At 36.5% G+C, this 20,625-nt stretch overlaps 4 protein-coding genes, 1 long non-coding RNA gene and 1 pseudogene across 7 annotated transcripts; 4 read left to right on the top strand and 2 right to left on the bottom strand.

Moving 5' to 3' along the window:
* Window positions 7-4,172, top strand: LOC104761348 (CLP protease regulatory subunit CLPX1, mitochondrial). The gene is made up of 15 exons (XM_010484424.1): window positions 7-597; window positions 1,156-1,217; window positions 1,497-1,597; window positions 1,740-1,819; window positions 1,921-1,971; window positions 2,064-2,138; window positions 2,236-2,313; window positions 2,463-2,519; window positions 2,691-2,761; window positions 2,861-2,960; window positions 3,061-3,165; window positions 3,253-3,315; window positions 3,403-3,525; window positions 3,629-3,793; window positions 3,889-4,172. Exons 1-15 carry the CDS (start codon window positions 67-69, stop codon window positions 3,958-3,960), a joined length of 1,734 nt encoding a protein of 577 aa, XP_010482726.1. The 5' UTR covers window positions 7-66; the 3' UTR covers window positions 3,961-4,172.
* LOC104761349 (E3 ubiquitin-protein ligase SINAT5-like) lies at window positions 4,432-6,096 on the top strand. Its single transcript, XM_010484425.2, has 3 exons — window positions 4,432-4,902; window positions 5,069-5,455; window positions 5,535-6,096. The coding sequence occupies exons 1-3, from the start codon at window positions 4,708-4,710 to the stop codon at window positions 5,895-5,897; spliced, it is 945 nt and encodes a 314-aa protein (XP_010482727.1). The 5' UTR covers window positions 4,432-4,707; the 3' UTR covers window positions 5,898-6,096.
* Window positions 6,183-8,267, bottom strand: LOC104761350 (probable pectinesterase/pectinesterase inhibitor 61). The gene is made up of 2 exons (XM_010484426.2): window positions 7,104-8,267; window positions 6,183-7,017 (listed from the first exon to the last, which is right to left on the bottom strand). Exons 1-2 carry the CDS (start codon window positions 8,173-8,175, stop codon window positions 6,320-6,322), a joined length of 1,770 nt encoding a protein of 589 aa, XP_010482728.1. The 5' UTR covers window positions 8,176-8,267; the 3' UTR covers window positions 6,183-6,319.
* Window positions 10,543-12,547, top strand: LOC104761351. Of its 3 annotated transcripts, XR_763147.2 has the most exons (5): window positions 10,545-10,957; window positions 11,210-11,312; window positions 11,649-11,740; window positions 11,916-11,996; window positions 12,105-12,547. It is a non-coding gene; the product is annotated as an uncharacterized LOC104761351 (long non-coding RNA). The 3 variants fall into 3 exon arrangements; XR_763145.2 differs by having other exon boundaries at window positions 10,543-10,957; window positions 11,649-11,996; XR_763146.2 differs by lacking the exon at window positions 11,649-11,740 and having other exon boundaries at window positions 10,567-10,957.
* Window positions 14,030-16,037, top strand: LOC104761353 (annotated as a pseudogene).
* On the bottom strand, window positions 16,307-18,786 carry LOC104761354 (O-acyltransferase WSD1-like). The gene is made up of 7 exons (XM_010484427.2): window positions 18,503-18,786; window positions 17,566-18,156; window positions 17,408-17,474; window positions 17,219-17,313; window positions 16,915-17,124; window positions 16,661-16,798; window positions 16,307-16,573 (listed from the first exon to the last, which is right to left on the bottom strand). The coding sequence occupies exons 1-7, from the start codon at window positions 18,707-18,709 to the stop codon at window positions 16,406-16,408; spliced, it is 1,476 nt and encodes a 491-aa protein (XP_010482729.1). The 5' UTR covers window positions 18,710-18,786; the 3' UTR covers window positions 16,307-16,405.

The following is a 20,625-nucleotide window of genomic DNA, read 5'->3' on the forward strand; positions in this document are numbered from 1 at the left end:
AAATTTTTTTTTTTTTTTTTTTTTTTCACAATCCGTTTGATTTCCCGGTGTAACCAAACCCCCACCATGGCCGCAGCTTTAAGGTCGAACACGTCTAGAGAAACCGCTTCTCTTACTCTCTCTCAGTTTAGGTACTTCATCTTCAACCGTATTCACACCGCTCGAACCGCCACGTCTCGCTCTAGACCCGATAATTCATCAAACAACAGATTCCCAAATAAAATCTCTCCGCTTGGAACGAGTTTGTTTGGTAATTCGAGTAAAGGCTATGCTACTAATTGTGCCCAGAAGATGAACGCTGTTACTTCTTCTTCTTCTGTTGTTATTTTGAGTTCACAAGGAGACCCACCGGATCTGTGGCAGCCTCCTGGTGATGGTGTTTCCGTTAGGGTTAATGGGTCTAGTGTTAATCTTGGTCGTGGTGGCGGTGGAGGTGGAGGTGGAGGTAGTCCCGGTGGTGGTCCTGGTGACGGGACAGGGTCTAATTCTAAAGAAGATTCTTGGGGTGGATCCAATCTTGGGTCTGAGTTTCCTACACCAAAGGAGATTTGTAAAGGTTTGAACAAGTTCGTGATTGGTCAGGAAAGAGCCAAAAAGGTGAAGTCAATATACAAAAAGTGATGTGATAGCACTTTGATGATACTAGTATCAATCGGAAATGACTTTTTGTTTACTTACTTTGTAGATAGCTCAATTCTAAACATCACTAACATCTGAGTTGCTAATGCTTAGACTTCGTAGATAATCATTTGGGACTAAACGTTTCGTGTGATGCTTTAGGCTTTGAATACTAACCATACTCTTAAGTCTTAACCACAACGCCTAATTGGAGCTTAGTTACTAGTTGGATTGTAATAAGAAAGTTACATATTTTCTTAGAAAATATCAAGATTGAGTGTTAGTTATCTGATGCTGGATTTAAAGGTTTTAGGTTTGGTTCCAGTGTCTTTAATGTTTAATTCCTTGTTTCATTTTTGTGCATCCGGCATGGTGGGTGCATCGAGCTGTCCTCTTGAATTGAATTCTATACTTCTGATCACAGTTGAATGCTATTTTTAAGCTCTGATTATTGAATTTTGTATGCTTTTATTTGGTTTAGCCCTTGGAATTTTTTTTTAGTTCTTAACGCATTCTTTTGTTATCTCGTTGATGCAGGTGCTTGCAGTGGCAGTTTACAATCACTACAAGAGGATATATCACGAATCAGCACAGAAACGGTTAGTTCACTCTCTTATATTTACCTGAATGAAATGTTTTTATATGTATATAAATATATTTGGAAAATATTCTGTCTTCTATGTATTGTACCGTTTAGTTTCCTCAGCATCTGAAAGTAAACAAAAATACCTAGTGATTTAGTTAATCATGCTAGTATGCATTTCCTTTACATGGGAATATCGCAGTTTCGTGTACTTGCATCTGTTTGTTTCTTTGTGATTTCACGTATCCTGTAAGAGATTAGTTAGTTATGATGTTGAAACTTGTTGGGAAGCTAGGTCCACTGGAGAAACAGAGAGCACTGCAGCGAAACCAGCAGATGATGATATGGTAGAACTAGAGAAGAGTAACATTCTCCTGATGGGACCAACTGGGTCAGGTAAAGTCTGACCCCAATCTGCAAAATGCGCAAGCCTGATATGCTTACTATGATACAATCATTATTTCAATCTAGCATGGCTCTGAAACTTCAATTCCAGCCTTCTCACATCATCTGTTTTGGTGTTTTTCTTCAAGCACAGGTAAGACACTACTTGCGAAAACCTTGGCACGGTTTGTGAATGTTCCTTTTGTCATTGCGGATGCGACCACACTGACTCAGGCAATTCTCGTCTTTCTTCTAGTCTTTTTGGCGCATGTCCTTTTCATGATGACCAATCTCTGACATTCATTTTTTTGTTCGGAAATGAAATGATTTGTCAGGCTGGTTATGTGGGAGAGGACGTCGAGTCTATATTATACAAACTTCTCACAGTAAGTATCTACAACCTAAACATTATTATATGTATACAACTATAATCAGTCTTCTTATATAGTTAATGTGTGGATTTTATATCTCTGTCCAGGTTGCAGATTATAATGTTGCAGCTGCACAACAGGGGATTGTTTACATTGATGAAGTTGACAAGATCACAAAGAAGGTTTTGGAACTAAAAATGTTTTAATCATTGGAAAACGTGAATATTGTTTTCTGTGCTTCTTAGATTAATTTTGTTCTTCGAAACTTTGGGTTACTAGGCAGAAAGCCTTAACATCAGCAGAGATGTATCAGGAGAAGGTGTTCAACAAGCATTGCTAAAAATGCTGGAAGGAACAGTAAGTTTACTGTTTAAGTATGCTGCAAAAGTATTTAATAAACTTACCAAAGGAAGGCATGTATTATTTGATTTGAGAGCTCCACTAAGTAAGATCGCAATACTTTTGTGTTTGATGCCCTATTTCCAACTCTCTCTTTCTGGATATAGATTGTAAATGTACCTGAGAAGGGCGCTAGGAAGCACCCTAGAGGTGACAATATCCAGGTTTGTCGTGCTCTACTTTACTCTGTATGTTCTGGTTTGCACCTTGCAAAAACAACAAAAGCTATTCATATGTTTATTTTATCGTGAAGATGGGTCACTATTGTTATTATACTATAGGTGTCTCCCCTGTAACAGCTGTTTCTTACCCATATTATTGTTGACTATATGCAGATAGACACAAAGGACATACTTTTCATATGTGGTGGTGCCTTTGTAGACATCGAAAAGACGATCTCAGAGAGGTCTGGCTGATAAACAGATTCCAAAAATCCTTTTTCTTTTATATTCTGATCCTCTTAACTGAATTGCCATAATAAGTGAACTCAGTATTTCTGTTCCAGGCGCCATGATTCTTCAATAGGGTTTGGTGCTCCTGTGCGTGCTAACATGAGGGCTGGTGGTGTTACAAACGCTGCTGTTGCATCAAACCTAATGGAAACTGTAGGTTTTTTTCCATATCTTCACCTACCAAATATTGGGGATTCTTCTGCTTGTTTTGGATTGTATCGAAGTTTACAATTGTTATGTTTGGTGTTGGCAGGTGGAAAGCAGTGACCTGATTGCTTATGGTTTAATACCTGAATTTGTTGGAAGATTTCCAGTTCTCGTCAGTTTGTCTGCTTTGACTGAGAACCAACTTATGGAGGTAAAATGATTGACATAAATGTGTGGCATTTGATGTGAGTCTCTATCTCTTCTTCATAGAATATGCAATAATATCATTGGTTTGCAGGTGTTGACAGAACCCAAGAACGCTCTTGGAAAGCAATACAAAAAGATGTACCAGATGAACAGTGTAACTACTTTTATCTCTTATTTATCTCTCTAACTCTCTTTCTGCTCCAAATCATAAGACAAGTCTCTCGATCTCTTTTCTCTTCAGGTAAAGCTGCATTTCACGGAAAGCGCACTGCGGCTAATAGCTAGAAAAGCAATAACGAAAAACACTGGAGCTCGTGGCTTAAGAGCTCTTCTAGAAAGCATCCTCATGGACTCTATGTACGAGGTATGTATATATTCACCACCCCTTATGATTTTCAAACCAATGCTGCTAGAATCCGAGTTCAGATTCTTGTACATTTATGATGCAAAATGTCTTTTGTCTTAAGATTCCGGACGAGAGTACAGGCAGCGACATGATAGAGGCAGTTGTGGTGGATGAAGAAGCAGTTGAAGGTGAAGGACGTAGAGGCTCTGGAGCAAAGATTCTCCGTGGTAAAGGAGCATTGGGTCGATATCTCTCTGAAACCAATTCCAAGGATTCTTCTCCTCAGGTAAACCGAGAAAGCAACCCCGGTTTGATTTTACCGAATAAAAAATTGTGTGTTTGGTTGGTTTGATAACCGGATGATCTGAATTATTATTGCAGACAACAAAGGAAGGATCAGATGGAGAAAATGAGGTGGAGGCAGAGATTCCATCAGTTGTAGCAAGTATGTAATGTAACGTTCGATGATCACGATCACTACCATCCATGCATCATCATCATTCAGAACATCTGGTGAAAATGTATCTCTCTGTATGCTTTTAACTTTATCGTTCTCTGTACATATAAAATGAAGGAAAGAAACCAAAGTTGGATAATTAAAAACAGAACACAACGAAGGATGCACAATTTGCATATTGATAAATGATGATGTAACTTTTGTGCAACCCCCCATCTTTTCAGTATCTTTAATTCTTAATTGTTTTTTATTAAATCTTAATTAATTTAAATTGTTTATGAAAATCTAATTTTGTTGACAAAAATGCCTCTAAATTTTAAAAACTTTAGGCTTTAACAAATAAAAACTACAATTTAGGAAAAATCAAATAAAACACCCATGTGCCAGATTCTAATAACCGTCGGATTAAAATCCGGAAAAGGAGCTTTTAATCTGGACGGCTATATTTAATTCCTCTAAAAACTTTTTCTCAAACAACAAAGCCAACGAAGAAAAGCACCTCTTGGCTCTTTGGGCGCAAACCATTTGATTGAGAGAGACAGAGAGAAAAGGGTTTTGATTTTCCTGGAAAATCCCAGTTTTCTCCCCCTTTTCTCTTTCTCTCTTGTTTTGCGATTTCGTTTGATCGGCGTGAATAGAAAAAAAAAGAACCGATTTTTATTTCCCAGGAACAAAAAAAAAAAATCCCCAATTTCTTGTTTTTGAATTTTGAATTTTGAGACTTTTTTCTTGTTTTCGAAATCATGGTGTTAATAGAGACAGATACTATCGAATGCGCGATCGATAACGATGAGATTCATCTCAACAACAGCAACAATAAATTCTCAACAACCAAGTCTCAGGGTGGAGCCACCGTTGTAATCTCTCCGGCGACTAGCGTTCACGAGCTCCTTGAATGCCCTGTCTGCACTAATTCTATGTACCCACCTATTCATCAGGTCCGTATCTCATCATTTGAGGTCTTAGATAGATCTATTTGAATTGTGTTGCCTCTTACCCGTATAAAGTTACGATCTTTATGATTCCCAATTCCTTAATTTGGGTACAATTAGAGGGTTTATGGATGTTTTTGAGAAGTGAAAAAAGGTTTCTTTCTTTTTGTAGTGTCATAATGGACATACGTTATGCTCGACCTGTAAAACAAGGGTGAATAATCGGTGTCCGACGTGTAGACAAGAGCTTGGTGATATTAGATGTTTGGCTCTTGAGAAAGTAGCTGAGTCGCTTGAGCTACCTTGCAAGTTTTACAATCTCGGATGCCCTGAGATATTCCCTTATTACAGCAAACTTAAGCATGAGTCTTTGTGTAACTTCAGACCTTTTAGTTGTCCCTATGCTGGCTCGGATTGTCCTGTTGTAGGAGACAACACTTTCCTTGTAGCTCATTTAAGGGATGATCATAAAGTCGATATGCATACTGGATGTACGTTTAACCACCGTTATGTCAAATCCAATCCACGAGAAGTTGAGAACGCTACTTGGATGCTTACGGTTAGCAATTGTTTGAGGTTATGTGATTTGTGAGATGTTCAGTTGTCTTGAGATTCTGAGGGTTCTTTTTGTTTTATAGGTTTTTCATTGTTTCGGGCAATACTTTTGTCTTCATTTTGAAGCGTTTCAGCTTGGTATGGCTCCAGTGTACATGGCGTTTCTGAGATTCATGGGTGATGAAGAAGACGCACGAAACTATACATACAGCTTAGAAGTTGGAGGCAGTGGGAGAAAACTCACATGGGAAGGAACACCAAGAAGCATCAGAGATAGTCACAGGAAAGTCAGAGACAGTCACGACGGTCTTATAATCCAAAGAAACATGGCACTCTTCTTCTCCGGTGGAGAAAGGAAAGAGCTGAAACTTAGAGTCACCGGTAGAATCTGGAAAGAGCAACAGAATCCAGATTCTGGTGTTTGCATACCAAACTTAAGTGTGTAGCTGAATCCGAACCAGCCAACTCTCTATACCTATTTTCAGTTGTTCGATCTCTTTCATCTGTCTCACTTGGTTTAGTTTTGGCTTGGTGTGTTTTTTTGATTCAGACAGCTTCTTGTTGTCCAAAAGTGTATTTAGAGAAGAAAAAAGAGTTGTTCCATTTTGCCAAAACTTGCAATGTTTCTTTATTGATCCAAATCTACACACAACTTCCAAAGATTGAATCTTTCCATTACCGGACATATCTATGCACATTGTAGATTTGAGCAAAGAATCCAAAACAGAACATACTCAAATCATAATCTTTATTTCATTGAAGAAGATGTCCTATAAGTACACTTAAAATGGTTTGTGGACTATATTACAAATCTTGAGTTCGTATAATAAAAATCTTTCGTATACATTCAATACAAGGCTGAGACAGTCTATTGTGACAACCCAGAGAAAAAAGCCACGCCGGTTGATGGCAACCACGAAGAACCAGAAATAAACTGAGCCACTGTAAACTTGCTAGCCTCGACAGCTGAGGTAATAACATGATAACCCGGCCACTTGACTCGTTGACCCATTCCTGAACCCACCCCCTTGTTCATATACTCACCATAGTACAACGTGTCCAACGCAAAAGGACCATTCCACTCCAACCATCCTCGCGGGTCAATGTGGTCGCCCATATCAGACATCATGTACACAACTCTAGAATACAACTTCCACGGACGGCCTAGATAAGTCGGATAACTACCCTTGGAAGCTTCAAGATCCGGCGTTGCTAGTAGCTTACAAGCATGGATCGAAATCCCCGTGTTCTGATTAGGATCTTTCCGGTTCTGAGCCGTGATCGTGATCTTCTGCTGAGGCATAGGTTTACGCGCATAGATGTTACAACTCTGTAAGATCACAGCTGCGTTGCCGAATATAAAATCGACCGTTCCATAAATTTCGCATTCCCGAAAAAACTGTCGGTTAGAATGTACATAAAGCGCATCTTGGTATCCGATAATGTTGCAACGGTAAACCACCGCGTGGTCTCCACCAACACGGAGTGCCACGGCTTGATGCTTAGCCGGTCCTGCGTAATTCTCGAACGTCATGTCCCTCACTATGAATCCAGCACCTGTGGCCGCTACAACAACAAAACCAATAACTCAATAATCATAACAGAGAACAAGAACAAAAAAAACAAAAGTTATAAAAGTTTAACTTTGTTACCAAAAGTAGCGGTGTGAAAAGTAGTTAGATCATCGGCGATACTTTTACCACCAGTAATGACCGTTTTACCCTTGCCGTCTCCGATGAACATCAAGTTTGTCTTCTTCCTCCCAACTTTCAAATTCTCTTCTTCGTACCTTCCTGCTTTAACGTAGATGACGAATCTACGGCCACTATGCTCCGGAGCTTTCTTGATCGCTTCTGTGATCGTCTTGAACGTTCCGGTACCGTCTTTAGACACCGTGATATCAGCTTGAATCGCTGACGTCGGAGTACCAAGAAGCTCTCTATCTTCCCTCTTCAACCAATTAGGTGATTGTAATTCCTCTGTTTCTTCTATCCCAAGTAACCTCCTATTATTCACCACTGGGACTCCAGACAAATCTTTAACTTTTCCGGCGAATATCGCCAAACAGTTACTAACCATCTCTGACAAGTCTTTAACCGCTCCGATCACTTGATCCTTCACTCCTCCTCCTTGTCCTCCAGTTTCATCGAATCCGTCGGTGCAAGTGTCGTGGTTTGTCATAGCTGAGCTAAGCAACGTCATCACATCGGAATGAGACTCATCTCCGGAGACGACGACGACTGAGGAGAGAGCACGGGAGAGAGCGTCCACCGAGTCATCTAGTAGCTCGAGGCAAGAATCGTAAGCTGACCGTACACGTGGTGGCATCTGAGTGTATGTGATCGTAGAAGAAGAGTAAAGAGCTTTGCTGAATCTTTGAAGCGTTGCGTTGAAGGAGATGTGAATGAGTTCGTTCTCGTCGGCGGTTAAAGATCCCGGGAAATCAAGAAGAGTGTCGATGCATAGGTTCGGGTATAAGGATTTGCTACAGGTTCGGGAGATTGCTTGGGTCGGTTTTCGAGTTAGTTTCGGCTCGGTTTTATTCGATCCTACGGCTCGGATACCGGCAAAGATCCCGAAGCAGATCACTCCAACGACTAAAACTGCCAAAGTGAAGAGAATCAGCTTCGTTTTAGTTTTCTTATGTTGCTCCGGGAGTGACGTGGCTTGGTCTTTCTCGTTCGGGTCTGATCGTCCGGACCGACCGAGCCTATCGTAACCCATTGTGATGTTTTTTAGGTGTTTAGAATGAAGTTTAAGAGTTTGGTAAGGAGAGAACAAAGATGAGGTGGAAGGCTCTATAAATTATTATATAGATGTGAGCTATTTAACAATTAATTATAAAGTCATGCGTTATATATAAAAACTACGGTCGTTGTCAGAAAAAGAAAAAAGAAAAGAAAAAAAAACTATGCGTCTACTTCATATTGGTAAAATAATATATATTATGTCTGATAGCTGTAATATTATACTGATAATGAATTCAAAGTGTAGTATTCAAAACGGACCACAAACGACCAAAATTTGTGATGGCTCTATCTATAAGTATATATTGATGCGTAGGTGTATGCACGAGTATCATTGGAGTATAAATGCATCTCTTACTACTTGCATCATGTAAATAAGATTTGGAAATACGATCAATTAATTGGTGCTTTGGAAAAATATTAGTATATTATATCAACTAATTGGTGCTTTTCTCAAATAGTAAATAAGATTTTGTTTCAAAAGAGTTTCCTGCTTACCTAACGGTGTCGGTGATCATTTTCTTAATCTCGTTTGTTTAATTATATATTTTATTAAGTACCAAAAAAGGTTTTGGGTCGAAATCTATATTCTACTCTCCATTACTATCGATAGCAAGAAACTGGTGGTTCAGTTCTAGCATTGCGCTCTTTTCAAATGTGTTAGACCACGGATGATGGTGCTTTTCATATAACTTGTATACCAAAACAACAAGAGTCTTTGACAATAGTTTCCCGCAAATTACCTACTACGGATTAAACACCAATTTCAGAATCCAAGTGGCGTAACATGCATGCATTTTAAATAGTGTTCAAAACACGATATGAACGTGAATTCAATTAACGGTTGCATGCCGCTCGATCAATTCGGATCGATACGGGATGATCAGAATCAAAACATTGCAAAATACTTACAAACGTATACATACAAATTACAATGAGTATTAGGAAGAGTCAAAAAGCACGCGCTCATATGGTCTAAAAAACGTTGATGGGACAAATCTACATCGTCCACCATCTGGCAACTGGAGCCCCATTGAATTAAAACGGAATAGTTATTGAGATAGACTTCTATACCAATATTTACACACACAAAACAAAATGTACATAGTCCACTAATATTAACATATACGTACGTATGCATATGCAAAAAGGTGAAGAAACTGTGATGATTTTTTTTTCCGGTTATTTTGTTATGGTTCAATCATTTCCGGTTCAATGCTCTGGTTAAGGAATGGAATTAGTATGTTATCCACTAGTACATCGAAAAACTTGAAAATTCTTGTAAATCATCTTCAAGGTTGCGATGAAAAAGATTGTTTGTTGCTGAATGATCAGAAGCAGTTCTCCCATGATATTGTATGTATCTGACATTTGTTCTTTTTTCATGTTATGGATAGACACATTAGATTCCTATTGAATCTTGCTTCCATGGTTTATATATTAGTTATTATTGAAGATAATTTGGCAGACAAACACTAAAGATACCTTTTTTAGAATGGTATGTTTGATGTTTAAGTCAATGTTTTGCCAAGAAAAAAAAAGGTATCTCAAGTCACGCGGTGAAGTAGATGTTGATATGATAAGAATGATGTATACGATGGAGTAGCTAATTTAGCTCTATCCTAATGATAACAAAATTAAAGGTTGGGTACGAAGTCAATGTCAATAAGGGAGTGAGCTGTCCTCTACCATAAGTCTTCTGTCCATTAAACCTCTTTTTTCCTTTTTCTTATCTTAGCCTTTTGTGCTTTGTCTCCTTCACAAAAAGTTTTATTTCATGAGACCACTCACGTTTTGATTAATGATTCTTGTTGTTCCCAATTACTTTTTTTTAACAAAAAGGTCTTATGTGGTTCATTTACGCATTTGTTTATTACACATTATATCTAATTATTATATAAAAATCTTTGGAAATTCGTACGTAAAATATTTCCATGTTAGTTGCATACTTGCATATAAAAAGAACCTCGAAAATCATCACACCGTCGATAAATGATGGGTTTACTGTTTAACCTTTGCATATAAAGAATTTGTTACGTTAAACATATTAAACATTGCTAAGAATGATTTACGTTAGAAACATAAATCATTTCTTTTGTAAATTTTGTACATGAACACATGTCCGTCAGTCCATGGATTCACTTAATACATGGACGTGCATGTTTTGATATCCATTATTGGCAGTATATAGATAAAACTGAATATTGCTTTTTAGACATTATAATGGCTTTACTAATCAGGGTATCATTTGTAGACTTTTCTCATGTATCATAATAGCAATCCTATTGCACAACTCCTTGGGATGTCTTTGATTTGTTTAGTAATATAAACAAAAAGTTTTAATCGTAATTTTTGCGAGACATAGCTATCTGGGCGATCGTTTTAGAGCCATAAAAACCTGATACGTATCAGTTTTTTATTGGTTAAGTTTTGTTTTTTTTTGTTTTTTATTTTTTTTATATCTTTTCTTCGTTTTCTTCTCTCTCTCGACAAAATCAAAACGAGAGAAACACAAAATCAAAACATCGAAGTTTTGATCGGTTTCCATAAACAATAGCTATCGCGTCGTCGTCTTCTTCTTCCTGCGACTGTATTCATCGAGATCAGTTGATGAATACAGTGGAGAAAGAGATCTCGCCTCGTCGTCTTCTAAATCGATTCGACGCAAGTCTTCGATTGGGTTTTGATGATGTGTGTGGCAGGTGGAATTGGAGCAATACCCAACTAGTCCTCACATTGCTTCTCGTATGGTTGTCACTGTAAATTCTTCTTTCCTCTAATCAAAAGTTTATTGCTTTTGCTGCTTACATACACACCTTTTGGGCAATGAGGTTAATTTCATGCTTTTTGTGGTCTGTGGAATGGGTATTTCTTAATTATCTCACTAGGGGGTTTTGCTTTACTCTTATGTTTAACTGGGTTTAGTGGAGAAAGATTCATAAAAGGCTAGTATTGAATACAATAAGTAGATGATCTCTTTGTATCTCTTTATTCACATATCTAAATCACAGGATTGAGATCTCTCTCTCAAGCAATGGCGGCACAAGTGAGATTTAGAACAGCACAAAGCCTCTTCCTTCTTCTTCTCCTCTGCGCAATTCCAAGTTTTTTCAGGTACACAATCTTTATAAAAAAAAAATCTGTAAAGATTTCAATTTTGAGATTCAAGATGCAATCGCCCTCGAATTGCGTTGTTTTAGTTGTGTTGTGTCACAATGATCTTATGTAATGGAACTTGATCTCTTTGGCATTGTAAATGAAGATACTTGAACTCCAATCCTTTGTTTATGTCACTTAGATCTGACCCTTTTTTTGCTGGCCTACATTGTGGGAGGAGTCTGGATCATTCTAGTTTTTTTACAGAATCAGATCTTGTGAAGGTTTTGTTAGTTTGATCTGATTGTGATTAGTTTAAAAGTTGCTTACTTTTGTTGTTGTTGTTTTGTCTAGTCCAATATGAGGATCTTGATTTCTGATGGAGCTGGCTTCATCGGTTCTCACTTGGTTGATAAGCTCATGGACAATGAGAAGAATGATTTCTGGTGGAGCTGGCTTCATCGAGTGTTCACTCACTCTCACTTTCTTTATGCTTCTTCTTTGTCATTTCACGTCCTTATTTCCTGAACCTGCATTTCTTTTATTGTTTTGGTTGTTGTAAAATCAAAGTACGATCTCATGTGTTGTCCTAATTTTTTGTTCCACCTCTTTGTGTATCAGTGATCTCAGTGCACGGATACCTAAATCGCCAGTTTATCAGTGTCTTGGCGTATGGTCAAACGGGGTTTGTCATTCACCATGGTTAGTCATTCTTGATTCTCAGATTTTGTTGGAAAAAGTAATTAATTCTTAGAGGTACTTGTTTTTGTTTCTAAGTTAAGGAAGAGCTTTGTTTCCTGCCTTGTTTAGGATGGCACGAACGATCAACCAGGGTGGTACAATAAAGGGAGACGAGGCAGATCAACTTCTTGGAAAAATGTGAACGAAACTTGGAGCATATCTCATTGGTAAGTTCTTGAGATTTCAACTGTATTTGTCAATCAATTCTCAACTTAATAACTTTTCAGTTTGGTAGTTACCCTTACTCAGTTAGTTTATCAAAGCAGCGCCTTCTACAGAGATATGTCCGAGCCTGAAATCAACCTGAGACAGAAACTAATTGATGAGATGTTAGGATAGTGTTAAGCTAAAGTTTGTGTTATGTAAGCTAAAGTTTGTGTTATGTGTTTAGTTAAAGTTTGTTGTTTGTGTTTTTTGTATGTATCGGTTTTATTCTTTGTTTGTGTTTTGTGAATGTTTTGTGTTTAGTTGATGAATCGAGTTAATCAATGAAATGTTATGCTTTAAAAGTTGTTGACCCGAGTAGTGAAAACAGGACAAGAACATGAGTAGTGAAAACAGGACAAGCACCAATCGGTTCTGTTATGTTTTTGGTTCTGTTATGCTTTTGGTTCTGTTATGCTTTTTAATAAAAAAAATTAGATACCCAAGGATGACTAAAGGGAAGACAAAAGTTAAAAACAAGGATGTGAAGAAATTTATATTATCTTTACTACTATTAAAAGATATTGACACTCAAATGAGGTTGTGCATTGGGTTTGCTCTAAGACTCATGAAAACCATATACACATCTCACATTACCCGATACTCGTCATTTCGTTTCCTAAAAATTTATTTTATAAAATCAATTTAACATTAAGATATTGATAACGAATTAAAAGTATATGAAAACACTATCTTAATTATCATTCAAAGATTTAGTGACTAACATGACATCATTTAATTACACTTATAATGCTAATACAGTTGATGAATTTGACAGGAGCATTCATAAGATTGGTTGTTGGTAATGCGTTAAACTTTCCACTGAATAATTTAGATTCAACCATTGGATAAGAGCAGAGGTTAAAAGTCAAAAGATGTATTGATTAGAGATAACTAACTAGACCAAAGAACGTTACAATTATTATTATTAGTTTGATTTTACGTTATAGAAATCATAGTGCTTTATCTATTTCTTCATCTCTAATTAACCCATACCGACAACTTCTTTCTATGGATTAATCATTTTCAACAAATAAAATTGCAATTCTTTTAGTGGCTTCTGAGTTTATGGATCAAGATTAGGTTTTTCCGCTTACTAAATACTTCATTCGGGCATGTTTTATTGTTTGGAAGAGTTCGCTATTAAGTTTTGATATGTAGAGCTCTAGAATAATAACATGATCGATGTTATAGCTGCTTCGTTAAGAATAGACTGAAGATGCATCGTTTGAACAAGTGAATGAACTACTTCAGAAGGACAGAACACTAATACAAAAATAGAATATCAAGTTATTCATGTCGGTGTTTAACAAGGAAAGATCTAAAAGCAGGAGGCTTCACGGAGGCTTAGAAGATACTAGAAGCATCTAAGAAGACCAAAAGAGTTTCATGTTTACAATGGGAATGTAAACATGAAGGAAAAAGATAATTTCCTAATCTATAAAAAAAAAGAAAATTGTCCAAATCCTATTAGAATTAGAATAGGTAGTTTGCTAATTGAATAGTCGATACCTAGTTCTATAAATAGGGGTGCTAAGGTTAGATTTAGCTTTAGCACAAACAAGAGAGAGTTTACCTAGCTTCTAAGTTTTAGTCTTTGAAGAAAGAAAAGAACTAAAGACTTAGAGAGAGAGAGCTTAGGATTTCTTTGAGAGTTTTGAGAGAATAAAAAATTATTTAGAACAAACTTGTAAACAGATTTTCTATTAATCAAAAGAGTGTTTGAAGAAATCTTTATTTCCTTGTTCAGATCATTAGTTCTCACAATTTCATAGACAAGTCGCTCGTAAATATACATAAATCCTGACATCATTCTAGATGACTTGAGGCATAACGTTTTCAAGCATCCTCGTTTCTGTAGTAAACTGGTAATTGCTAGATATACACACACATACACAAGTTTTACTTAGGATTTAACCCTTTTTTTTTTTTTTTGTAAACTGTATGCATTGCGTAAAATTTTGAAGTCAGACGATGGTGCTAGATGGATGAAGACCAAAGTCAATGTACAAGACCATGTGTTTTCACCAGACATAGACCTACAAGAGATCAACGAAGATGGAGATGGCTTCGTCGATGACTATGTCTCACGGTTAACACTGAGTCCTCTCGATAAATTGAGACCATTGTGGGATATTCACATCCTCAATGTCAAAACATCTGATGGAGAAGCGGTGGGTAATGAGATGTCATCATTCTTTGGCAGATGGAATTTCCTTGATGTCTCTCTTGGTGGCTTGTACCCGAAAAACATCAGCTCCTGAGGCATTTCCTACCATTCCTGCTATAAAACGGCGAGAAAAAATTATGTCGCATCGCTTAGGAAACGAAGGATGGTTTTTAAGATCGATGTTTGCGATTTATTCTGCGGTGAGATTGATTTGGAATACCAGTGTAGATCTTTTACTGCTTTTGGCAACTACATTGTATTTGAAGGATATGGAGACGCCCCTTAACGAGGGTGCTGGTATCGGTAATACAAGAAAATTTTATCATCGGACCGTCTCATTAGATGATATTAAACTTATAAAAAATACGATGAACATGGTGAGTTACTATTTGGATTTTGGTTGTAAGAATTTCTTTTTTTTTTGGGGTTAGTGTGTGTGGCTAGACTGTCAATGATGTTTTACTTGGAGTTACACAAGCCGCTCTCTCACGCTATCTGAACCAGCGATATGGTAAATATTGATATTGGAAGTCAATATCAATGTGTATATATATACAATGCGTTGGAACTAATTTTCTAATGTTTTGCATTTGTATACTATTTCTTGAATAACAAGGCAACAAAGATGGTGAGGATGGAACAACGACATTGGATCAAAACAATCTTCCACATGGCATGCGAATTCGAGCAGGTGTTGCTGTTAATCTAAGGCATGATATCGGAATCCAGGTGAGATATCTACACCTAAAATTTAGTATTAACTGAAGAGAATTCAACCCTGACTTGAATAACAATTGCATGAAGCCTGTCGCGGATATGTTGGCCAAGGGTTCGAAATGTAGATGGGGAAACTACGTCACCTTAGCTTTTGTTCCGTTCTCCATCAAATTAGAAACGGATCCATTGGTTCCTCTATTATAAGCTAAATCAATAATGGATCGAATGAATCACTCTTTTTGCGCGGTTGTGCATTATTCAATCATCAACGTCATCCTTAATATTTTCGGACCTGATGCTAAGGTATATATTGTGATAACAGAACTCAAGGTTTGTTTGCGTTTCAATGTGAGGACGACATTATTTCCTCATATGACACTCATGGCATTGTAGGTAGTCAAACGAACATTTTCGAACACAACAACAATCTTATCAAACATCGTTGGCCCTGTTGAAGAAGTTAGTTTACACGGCAATCATATCACTTACATCGCTCTAAGTGCCTATGGACACTCGCAAGTACGTGTTTCTTGAATTGATAAGTTTTGAAATTAGTATTCGTGGAGAGAGCACTTTTCTATTTTTCTTCTTCTAATTAATATCCATATATGTATTGTGTTTGGTAGGCATTGGGGATACATTTCATAAGTTACGCTGGGAAGATGGTAATTTCGATACCGGTTGATCCTTCGGTCATACCAGATCCTCACAATATTTGTGATAAAATGGAGGAGTCTTTGAAAGCTATGAAAGACGCTCTATAGTGATATGATCGAACTGTTGGAGTACATAACTGAAGCAACTAATCTTGATCTGTTAGAATTTGGTATATGCATGGGTGATTGTGTAATTAAGTGTGAAATAATTAATTTATGTGTAAAACTTTATATTGTGTGTGCAAACCTATAAATATGGGCATATGTAACAAAAGCTTTCATCTTTTCATTTTCTCTTCTTCCCACACAAAGTTGATTTTCGTTCTTATTTGTTTCTGAGTACGTTCCCACAAACTTATTTAAAGATGAAATCCGCTTTCGGAAGTGAATTAGTATCTATTTAAATGTCTAGTGAAATCCACCAAGTAACTAAAAAAATCTCATCTGAAACTAACAAAGTCATCGACCTGCTTAATTAAACTTATTGTCTTACAATTTTCATATCGATATGTGTAGTTGTTATAATAATATCGTAAGGTATTAATTTAGAGTAATCATGGAGGGACCATAGTACATAAAAGAAATGGAAGAATCCACAGTGTGACAAAACAAAAGAGTTTTAACTAGACCTCAATCTCATATAAACCTCTTTCTAGGACAGCGGATTTAATTATCTTGAGAGACTCCACCAAATCGTCACACATCTTGTGAGGGTCAGGAATGACCGTTGGATCCGCCGTTACTGATATTATGACCTTGTTCGCGTAGCTCTGGAAATGTATAGTAAGAGCCTTCAAACATATACAATGAACATAATTAAAAACAGGATAGTCAGAAGATTCTATATGATGAATTTTCTCTATTGTATATATACTTACATATGGGTGGCCAAAAACACAAGGGGCGATATAAGATAGTGGGTGACCATGGAATGTAATTTCTTCCTTTGGACCGACCACATTTGAAAATGTCAACGTTGTGCTATGGATCACTTTCCTTACAAGAACTACACTTGCCTGTATTTTTTTTTTTATGAATTTTTGTCTCCGTTAGACAATATACTCATGTGTATATAAAATAAACAAAACCTATGCATGATTAAACTCTGTATAAAATCGGATTTAGATGTCACCTTGAGCCCAAGAACTTTTAATATCAATTTAAAGAATGCCATGGAGAATACGGCTTCGAGAGAGTGTTTCTTGCGGTCGATCGTGGATTTAGCTCGGCGCACGTATTCTAGAGGATCAGTTTCTAGCCCAACAGAGAACGGGAGGAGAATGTAGCCGAAGAGATTCCCCCATCTGCATTTTGATTTCTTGGCCATCATATCCGCTAGAGCCTATATTTTACATAATTGAACAATAAATGAAACCACACAATCTGTTTGAAAATTATTTGGTCTCAAAATATTCCTAGGCTAAGTATATAAAAACCTCAATTCCTGCGTTTGGTCTCAAGTTAATCATAATCGCTGAACGAAGTCGGATTCTCCTCATCGACTCTTTCAATTTCGGTGTTGCTTCTTGATCTATTTCAAAACATATGAAAGTATAGTTTCTTTAGATGAGACTGAGCTCTAAATTAATATGTATAACACTGTGAAGTAAAAAAACAACTTTTACCATATCTTCGGCTAAGATACCGTGAAAGTCCGGCTTCTGTTACTCCAAGAAGAACATCATTTACCGTCTAACAAAAATAGATTAAAAATGTCAATGATTATACATTAAAAAAAAATTAAAAGAATTCTAGTAAAATTAGGAAAATAGAACAAATTTACCATTTTCAATGCGTTTTTCACAAGCTTAACATCGTCAAAGCTGATAATCCTGTGGACGAACCGCTTAGGGTTAAATTCACTACCGGGTTTGGCCAAGAGAGGAGTCTCCGTATCCCTCACCAAAAATATTGTAAGAGCAAACATTAAGATATCAACAAAAGTGTTGAATAGCAATCTTATGATGAACCAGAGCCCTACAAATAACCACCAAATCTTGTTGAAAAATCCACTGTTGCAGATCGGTCCAAAGCGCTTTTTCTGAACAGCTACAGTAGGCAAAGCCTCGGGGTTTGATGTTTTGCGGGTGCAGGCCAGGAAAAGAGACATGAGAGACATACCATCACCCAAAGAATGATGGATCTTGAGAAGAGCAATGGATTCAGCGTTTGATGTTTTGAGGTGTATTATGTGAATTTCCCATAATGGTTTAGACAAATCCATAGGAATGGTTGTTAACTTAGAGATATAGTCTTCAAGATACTGATCAGGATTTTCGATTTTGGGATCTATTTCAGGCACAATCACATGATCTTCTACTTTAACTTTTGTCCGAACCCAACACGGTTTCCCTTTCTTCCCATTGTTCATCTCCTGAGTTCATCATGACAAGAAAAGATTAAAGAATATATATCATATACATAAATAACAAAAGGTAAAATTAAACTAGATGATTGTTTCACCTTTTTCAGAGTTATTAGCATGTTATAACTCTAATGACACAAACACGATAAGAGAACACGTTTTTACTATTGAAAAATTCTGAACTTAGTGGTGGTATTAGTATACATAGAATCCAAAGCTTTGGTATAATTAATATTCTTCTTCTAACTCCCTTTCATTTTTAATGTATAAGTTGTGTGTGTGTATGTTTGGACTTACTAAAATGAAAATATATAATATGGTTTTAATAAATATATTATGTGTGTTTGGGACTTACTAAAATGCTGGAGAAGCGAGGGTGGTTTACAAGGGTGCGTTTAAGGCCGTCGATAATGGCAGGTGTGTTTCCTTTGACTCGACATCCCATTGTGACAATTATCGCACAGTTAAAATCCGGCGAATTGAACAGCCGTGAACATGGGCTGAGCGGCTCCTCCTCCACCACCGTCTCCATCACGGTGTTCTTCTTCTTCTCTCCACCCATTCTTTGACTTATTTGTGGCTCTTTCCAAGTTTTGTGGGGGTGTTTTTTTTCTTCTTCACTCACAGTCACTTTATGCTCTATCCTCCCTCTCTCTCTATATATATAATAAATAAGTTACACGATTTTAGTTATGAACTCATGGTCCCTTTTGTTAACATAGCTACTACATGTTCATGTCAGTATATTTTATGGGGCTTTTTAATGATATCATCAGATGGACATTATGCGTTATACATTGTTCTATCGTGTGCATAACCATTTTTTTTTTACTGAAGACAAATATTTTTAGAACCCAAAATCTAAAGTTATCTCAGAAGTTGCCACTATTAGCAAATACTGTAGTGGTCAAATCATCAGAATAGAAATCAACTCCTCGGGACACGAGAATTTTAAATACTAACTTCTCCAACAGAATTTAATTATTGAGACTACACTTCTTTCTTTTGTGTTGTGCTCCCTGACACTCTGTATTTGATGTTAGAATTATATTTCAAATTTTGAAAGATAAATTAAGTTAGACTAGTGTATATATAGTGAGTGCAATTTGATATCCAAGAGGATGTATATCAGTATATGTGCACTATTGTTATATATATATATATATCTAGTGTTAAATTGTCAACTAATTTTACAATTCTTCATGAGAGATCAATGGTTTATCACTTGCCTTAATTCTTTTTTTTTTCTTTTCTTTTCTTTGGTTAATGTCCTTATTTCATTCTTTCACCAATCCCAGTCCTTTTATATCCATAGACGTAATAATCATTGATCACTCCAAATGTCACGAATACATTGGGTAGGTACTACTTACTACCCAATTTATTTGGGCGGCCAACCATATCGACCAGAGATTGTATTTGTACTAATTCATTTAATGTTACCTTTTAACGTAAACACAATATAAATTATCATTTTACTAAACGTGGAAGTTGTTCTGACCATCTTTTTGGCCATTCAATCAAATAATGAGCCTCTTATATGTTACAAAAATACGAGAAATGAAGTCAATGTCGATCAATTAATACACAAGTACAATTTATTGTATGCAGAAAGAGACAAAACCTTTTCTTCTTTTTTTTTTTTTTTGTTGGTTATAAATCTTGATTTTTTATTTTTAATAATTAAACGGGTTTATTCACACCCTTACTAAAAGGCTCGGCCCATTAAAGGCCCAAATAAAATTTCTAAGAAGGAAGGATATTTTGGTGTTCTTAGGGAACGTTCTCCATAAATACGGACGTACAACGTCCGTAAAAAGAGTTCAGAAAAAGGGAAAAAGGATACGAAAAGTACAAGATAACTCGTCAAATAGTTCTGAAACGACGAGCTTGCAGTTCGTCTTCGGTTCTTAATCAAGTTACTTTAACTCGTCTAAGTTAGCTTTGTAACCCGCTTTTTGTATCTCTTACTGATCTATAAAGAAAACTTCGACCTCCTTTTCACCGAACTAAATATTCTAATTGTGACCGATTTGGACATCAACAAGAAACAGACAAAACCTTTTCTTCTTCTTCTTTTTTTGTTGGTTATAAATCTTGATCTTTTTTTTTTTAATAATTAAACGGGTTTATTCTGCAAATGTATAGTACATCTTAGTTGAATAATCAGACAGCTTCTTTCAATTAATAAATGACTGGTGTGTGCACTTTTATTACTCTCTCTGTGGGAACGGCAAACTTAACTTTTAATCTTTCAATGAATATGTTGTTTGTAACAACCAACTACTACGGTTCGGGACTAGCCCATTTTATTGATTACCAATCGTAAAATTAATGTGCATGTGAAATAGTTGGAAATTTACAACAGCAAAAAAACAAAAAACGACTGATTAGAAAACGACTTTTAACCATCTTAAAAAGTCAAAGTGATTTGATAATCGTTTACAAAAGGGATGGATACATTAGATATGGATACAC

Source organism: Camelina sativa, chromosome 18 (genome assembly GCF_000633955.1).
Source record: "Camelina sativa cultivar DH55 chromosome 18, Cs, whole genome shotgun sequence".
Lineage (NCBI taxonomy): Eukaryota > Viridiplantae > Streptophyta > Magnoliopsida > Brassicales > Brassicaceae > Camelina > Camelina sativa.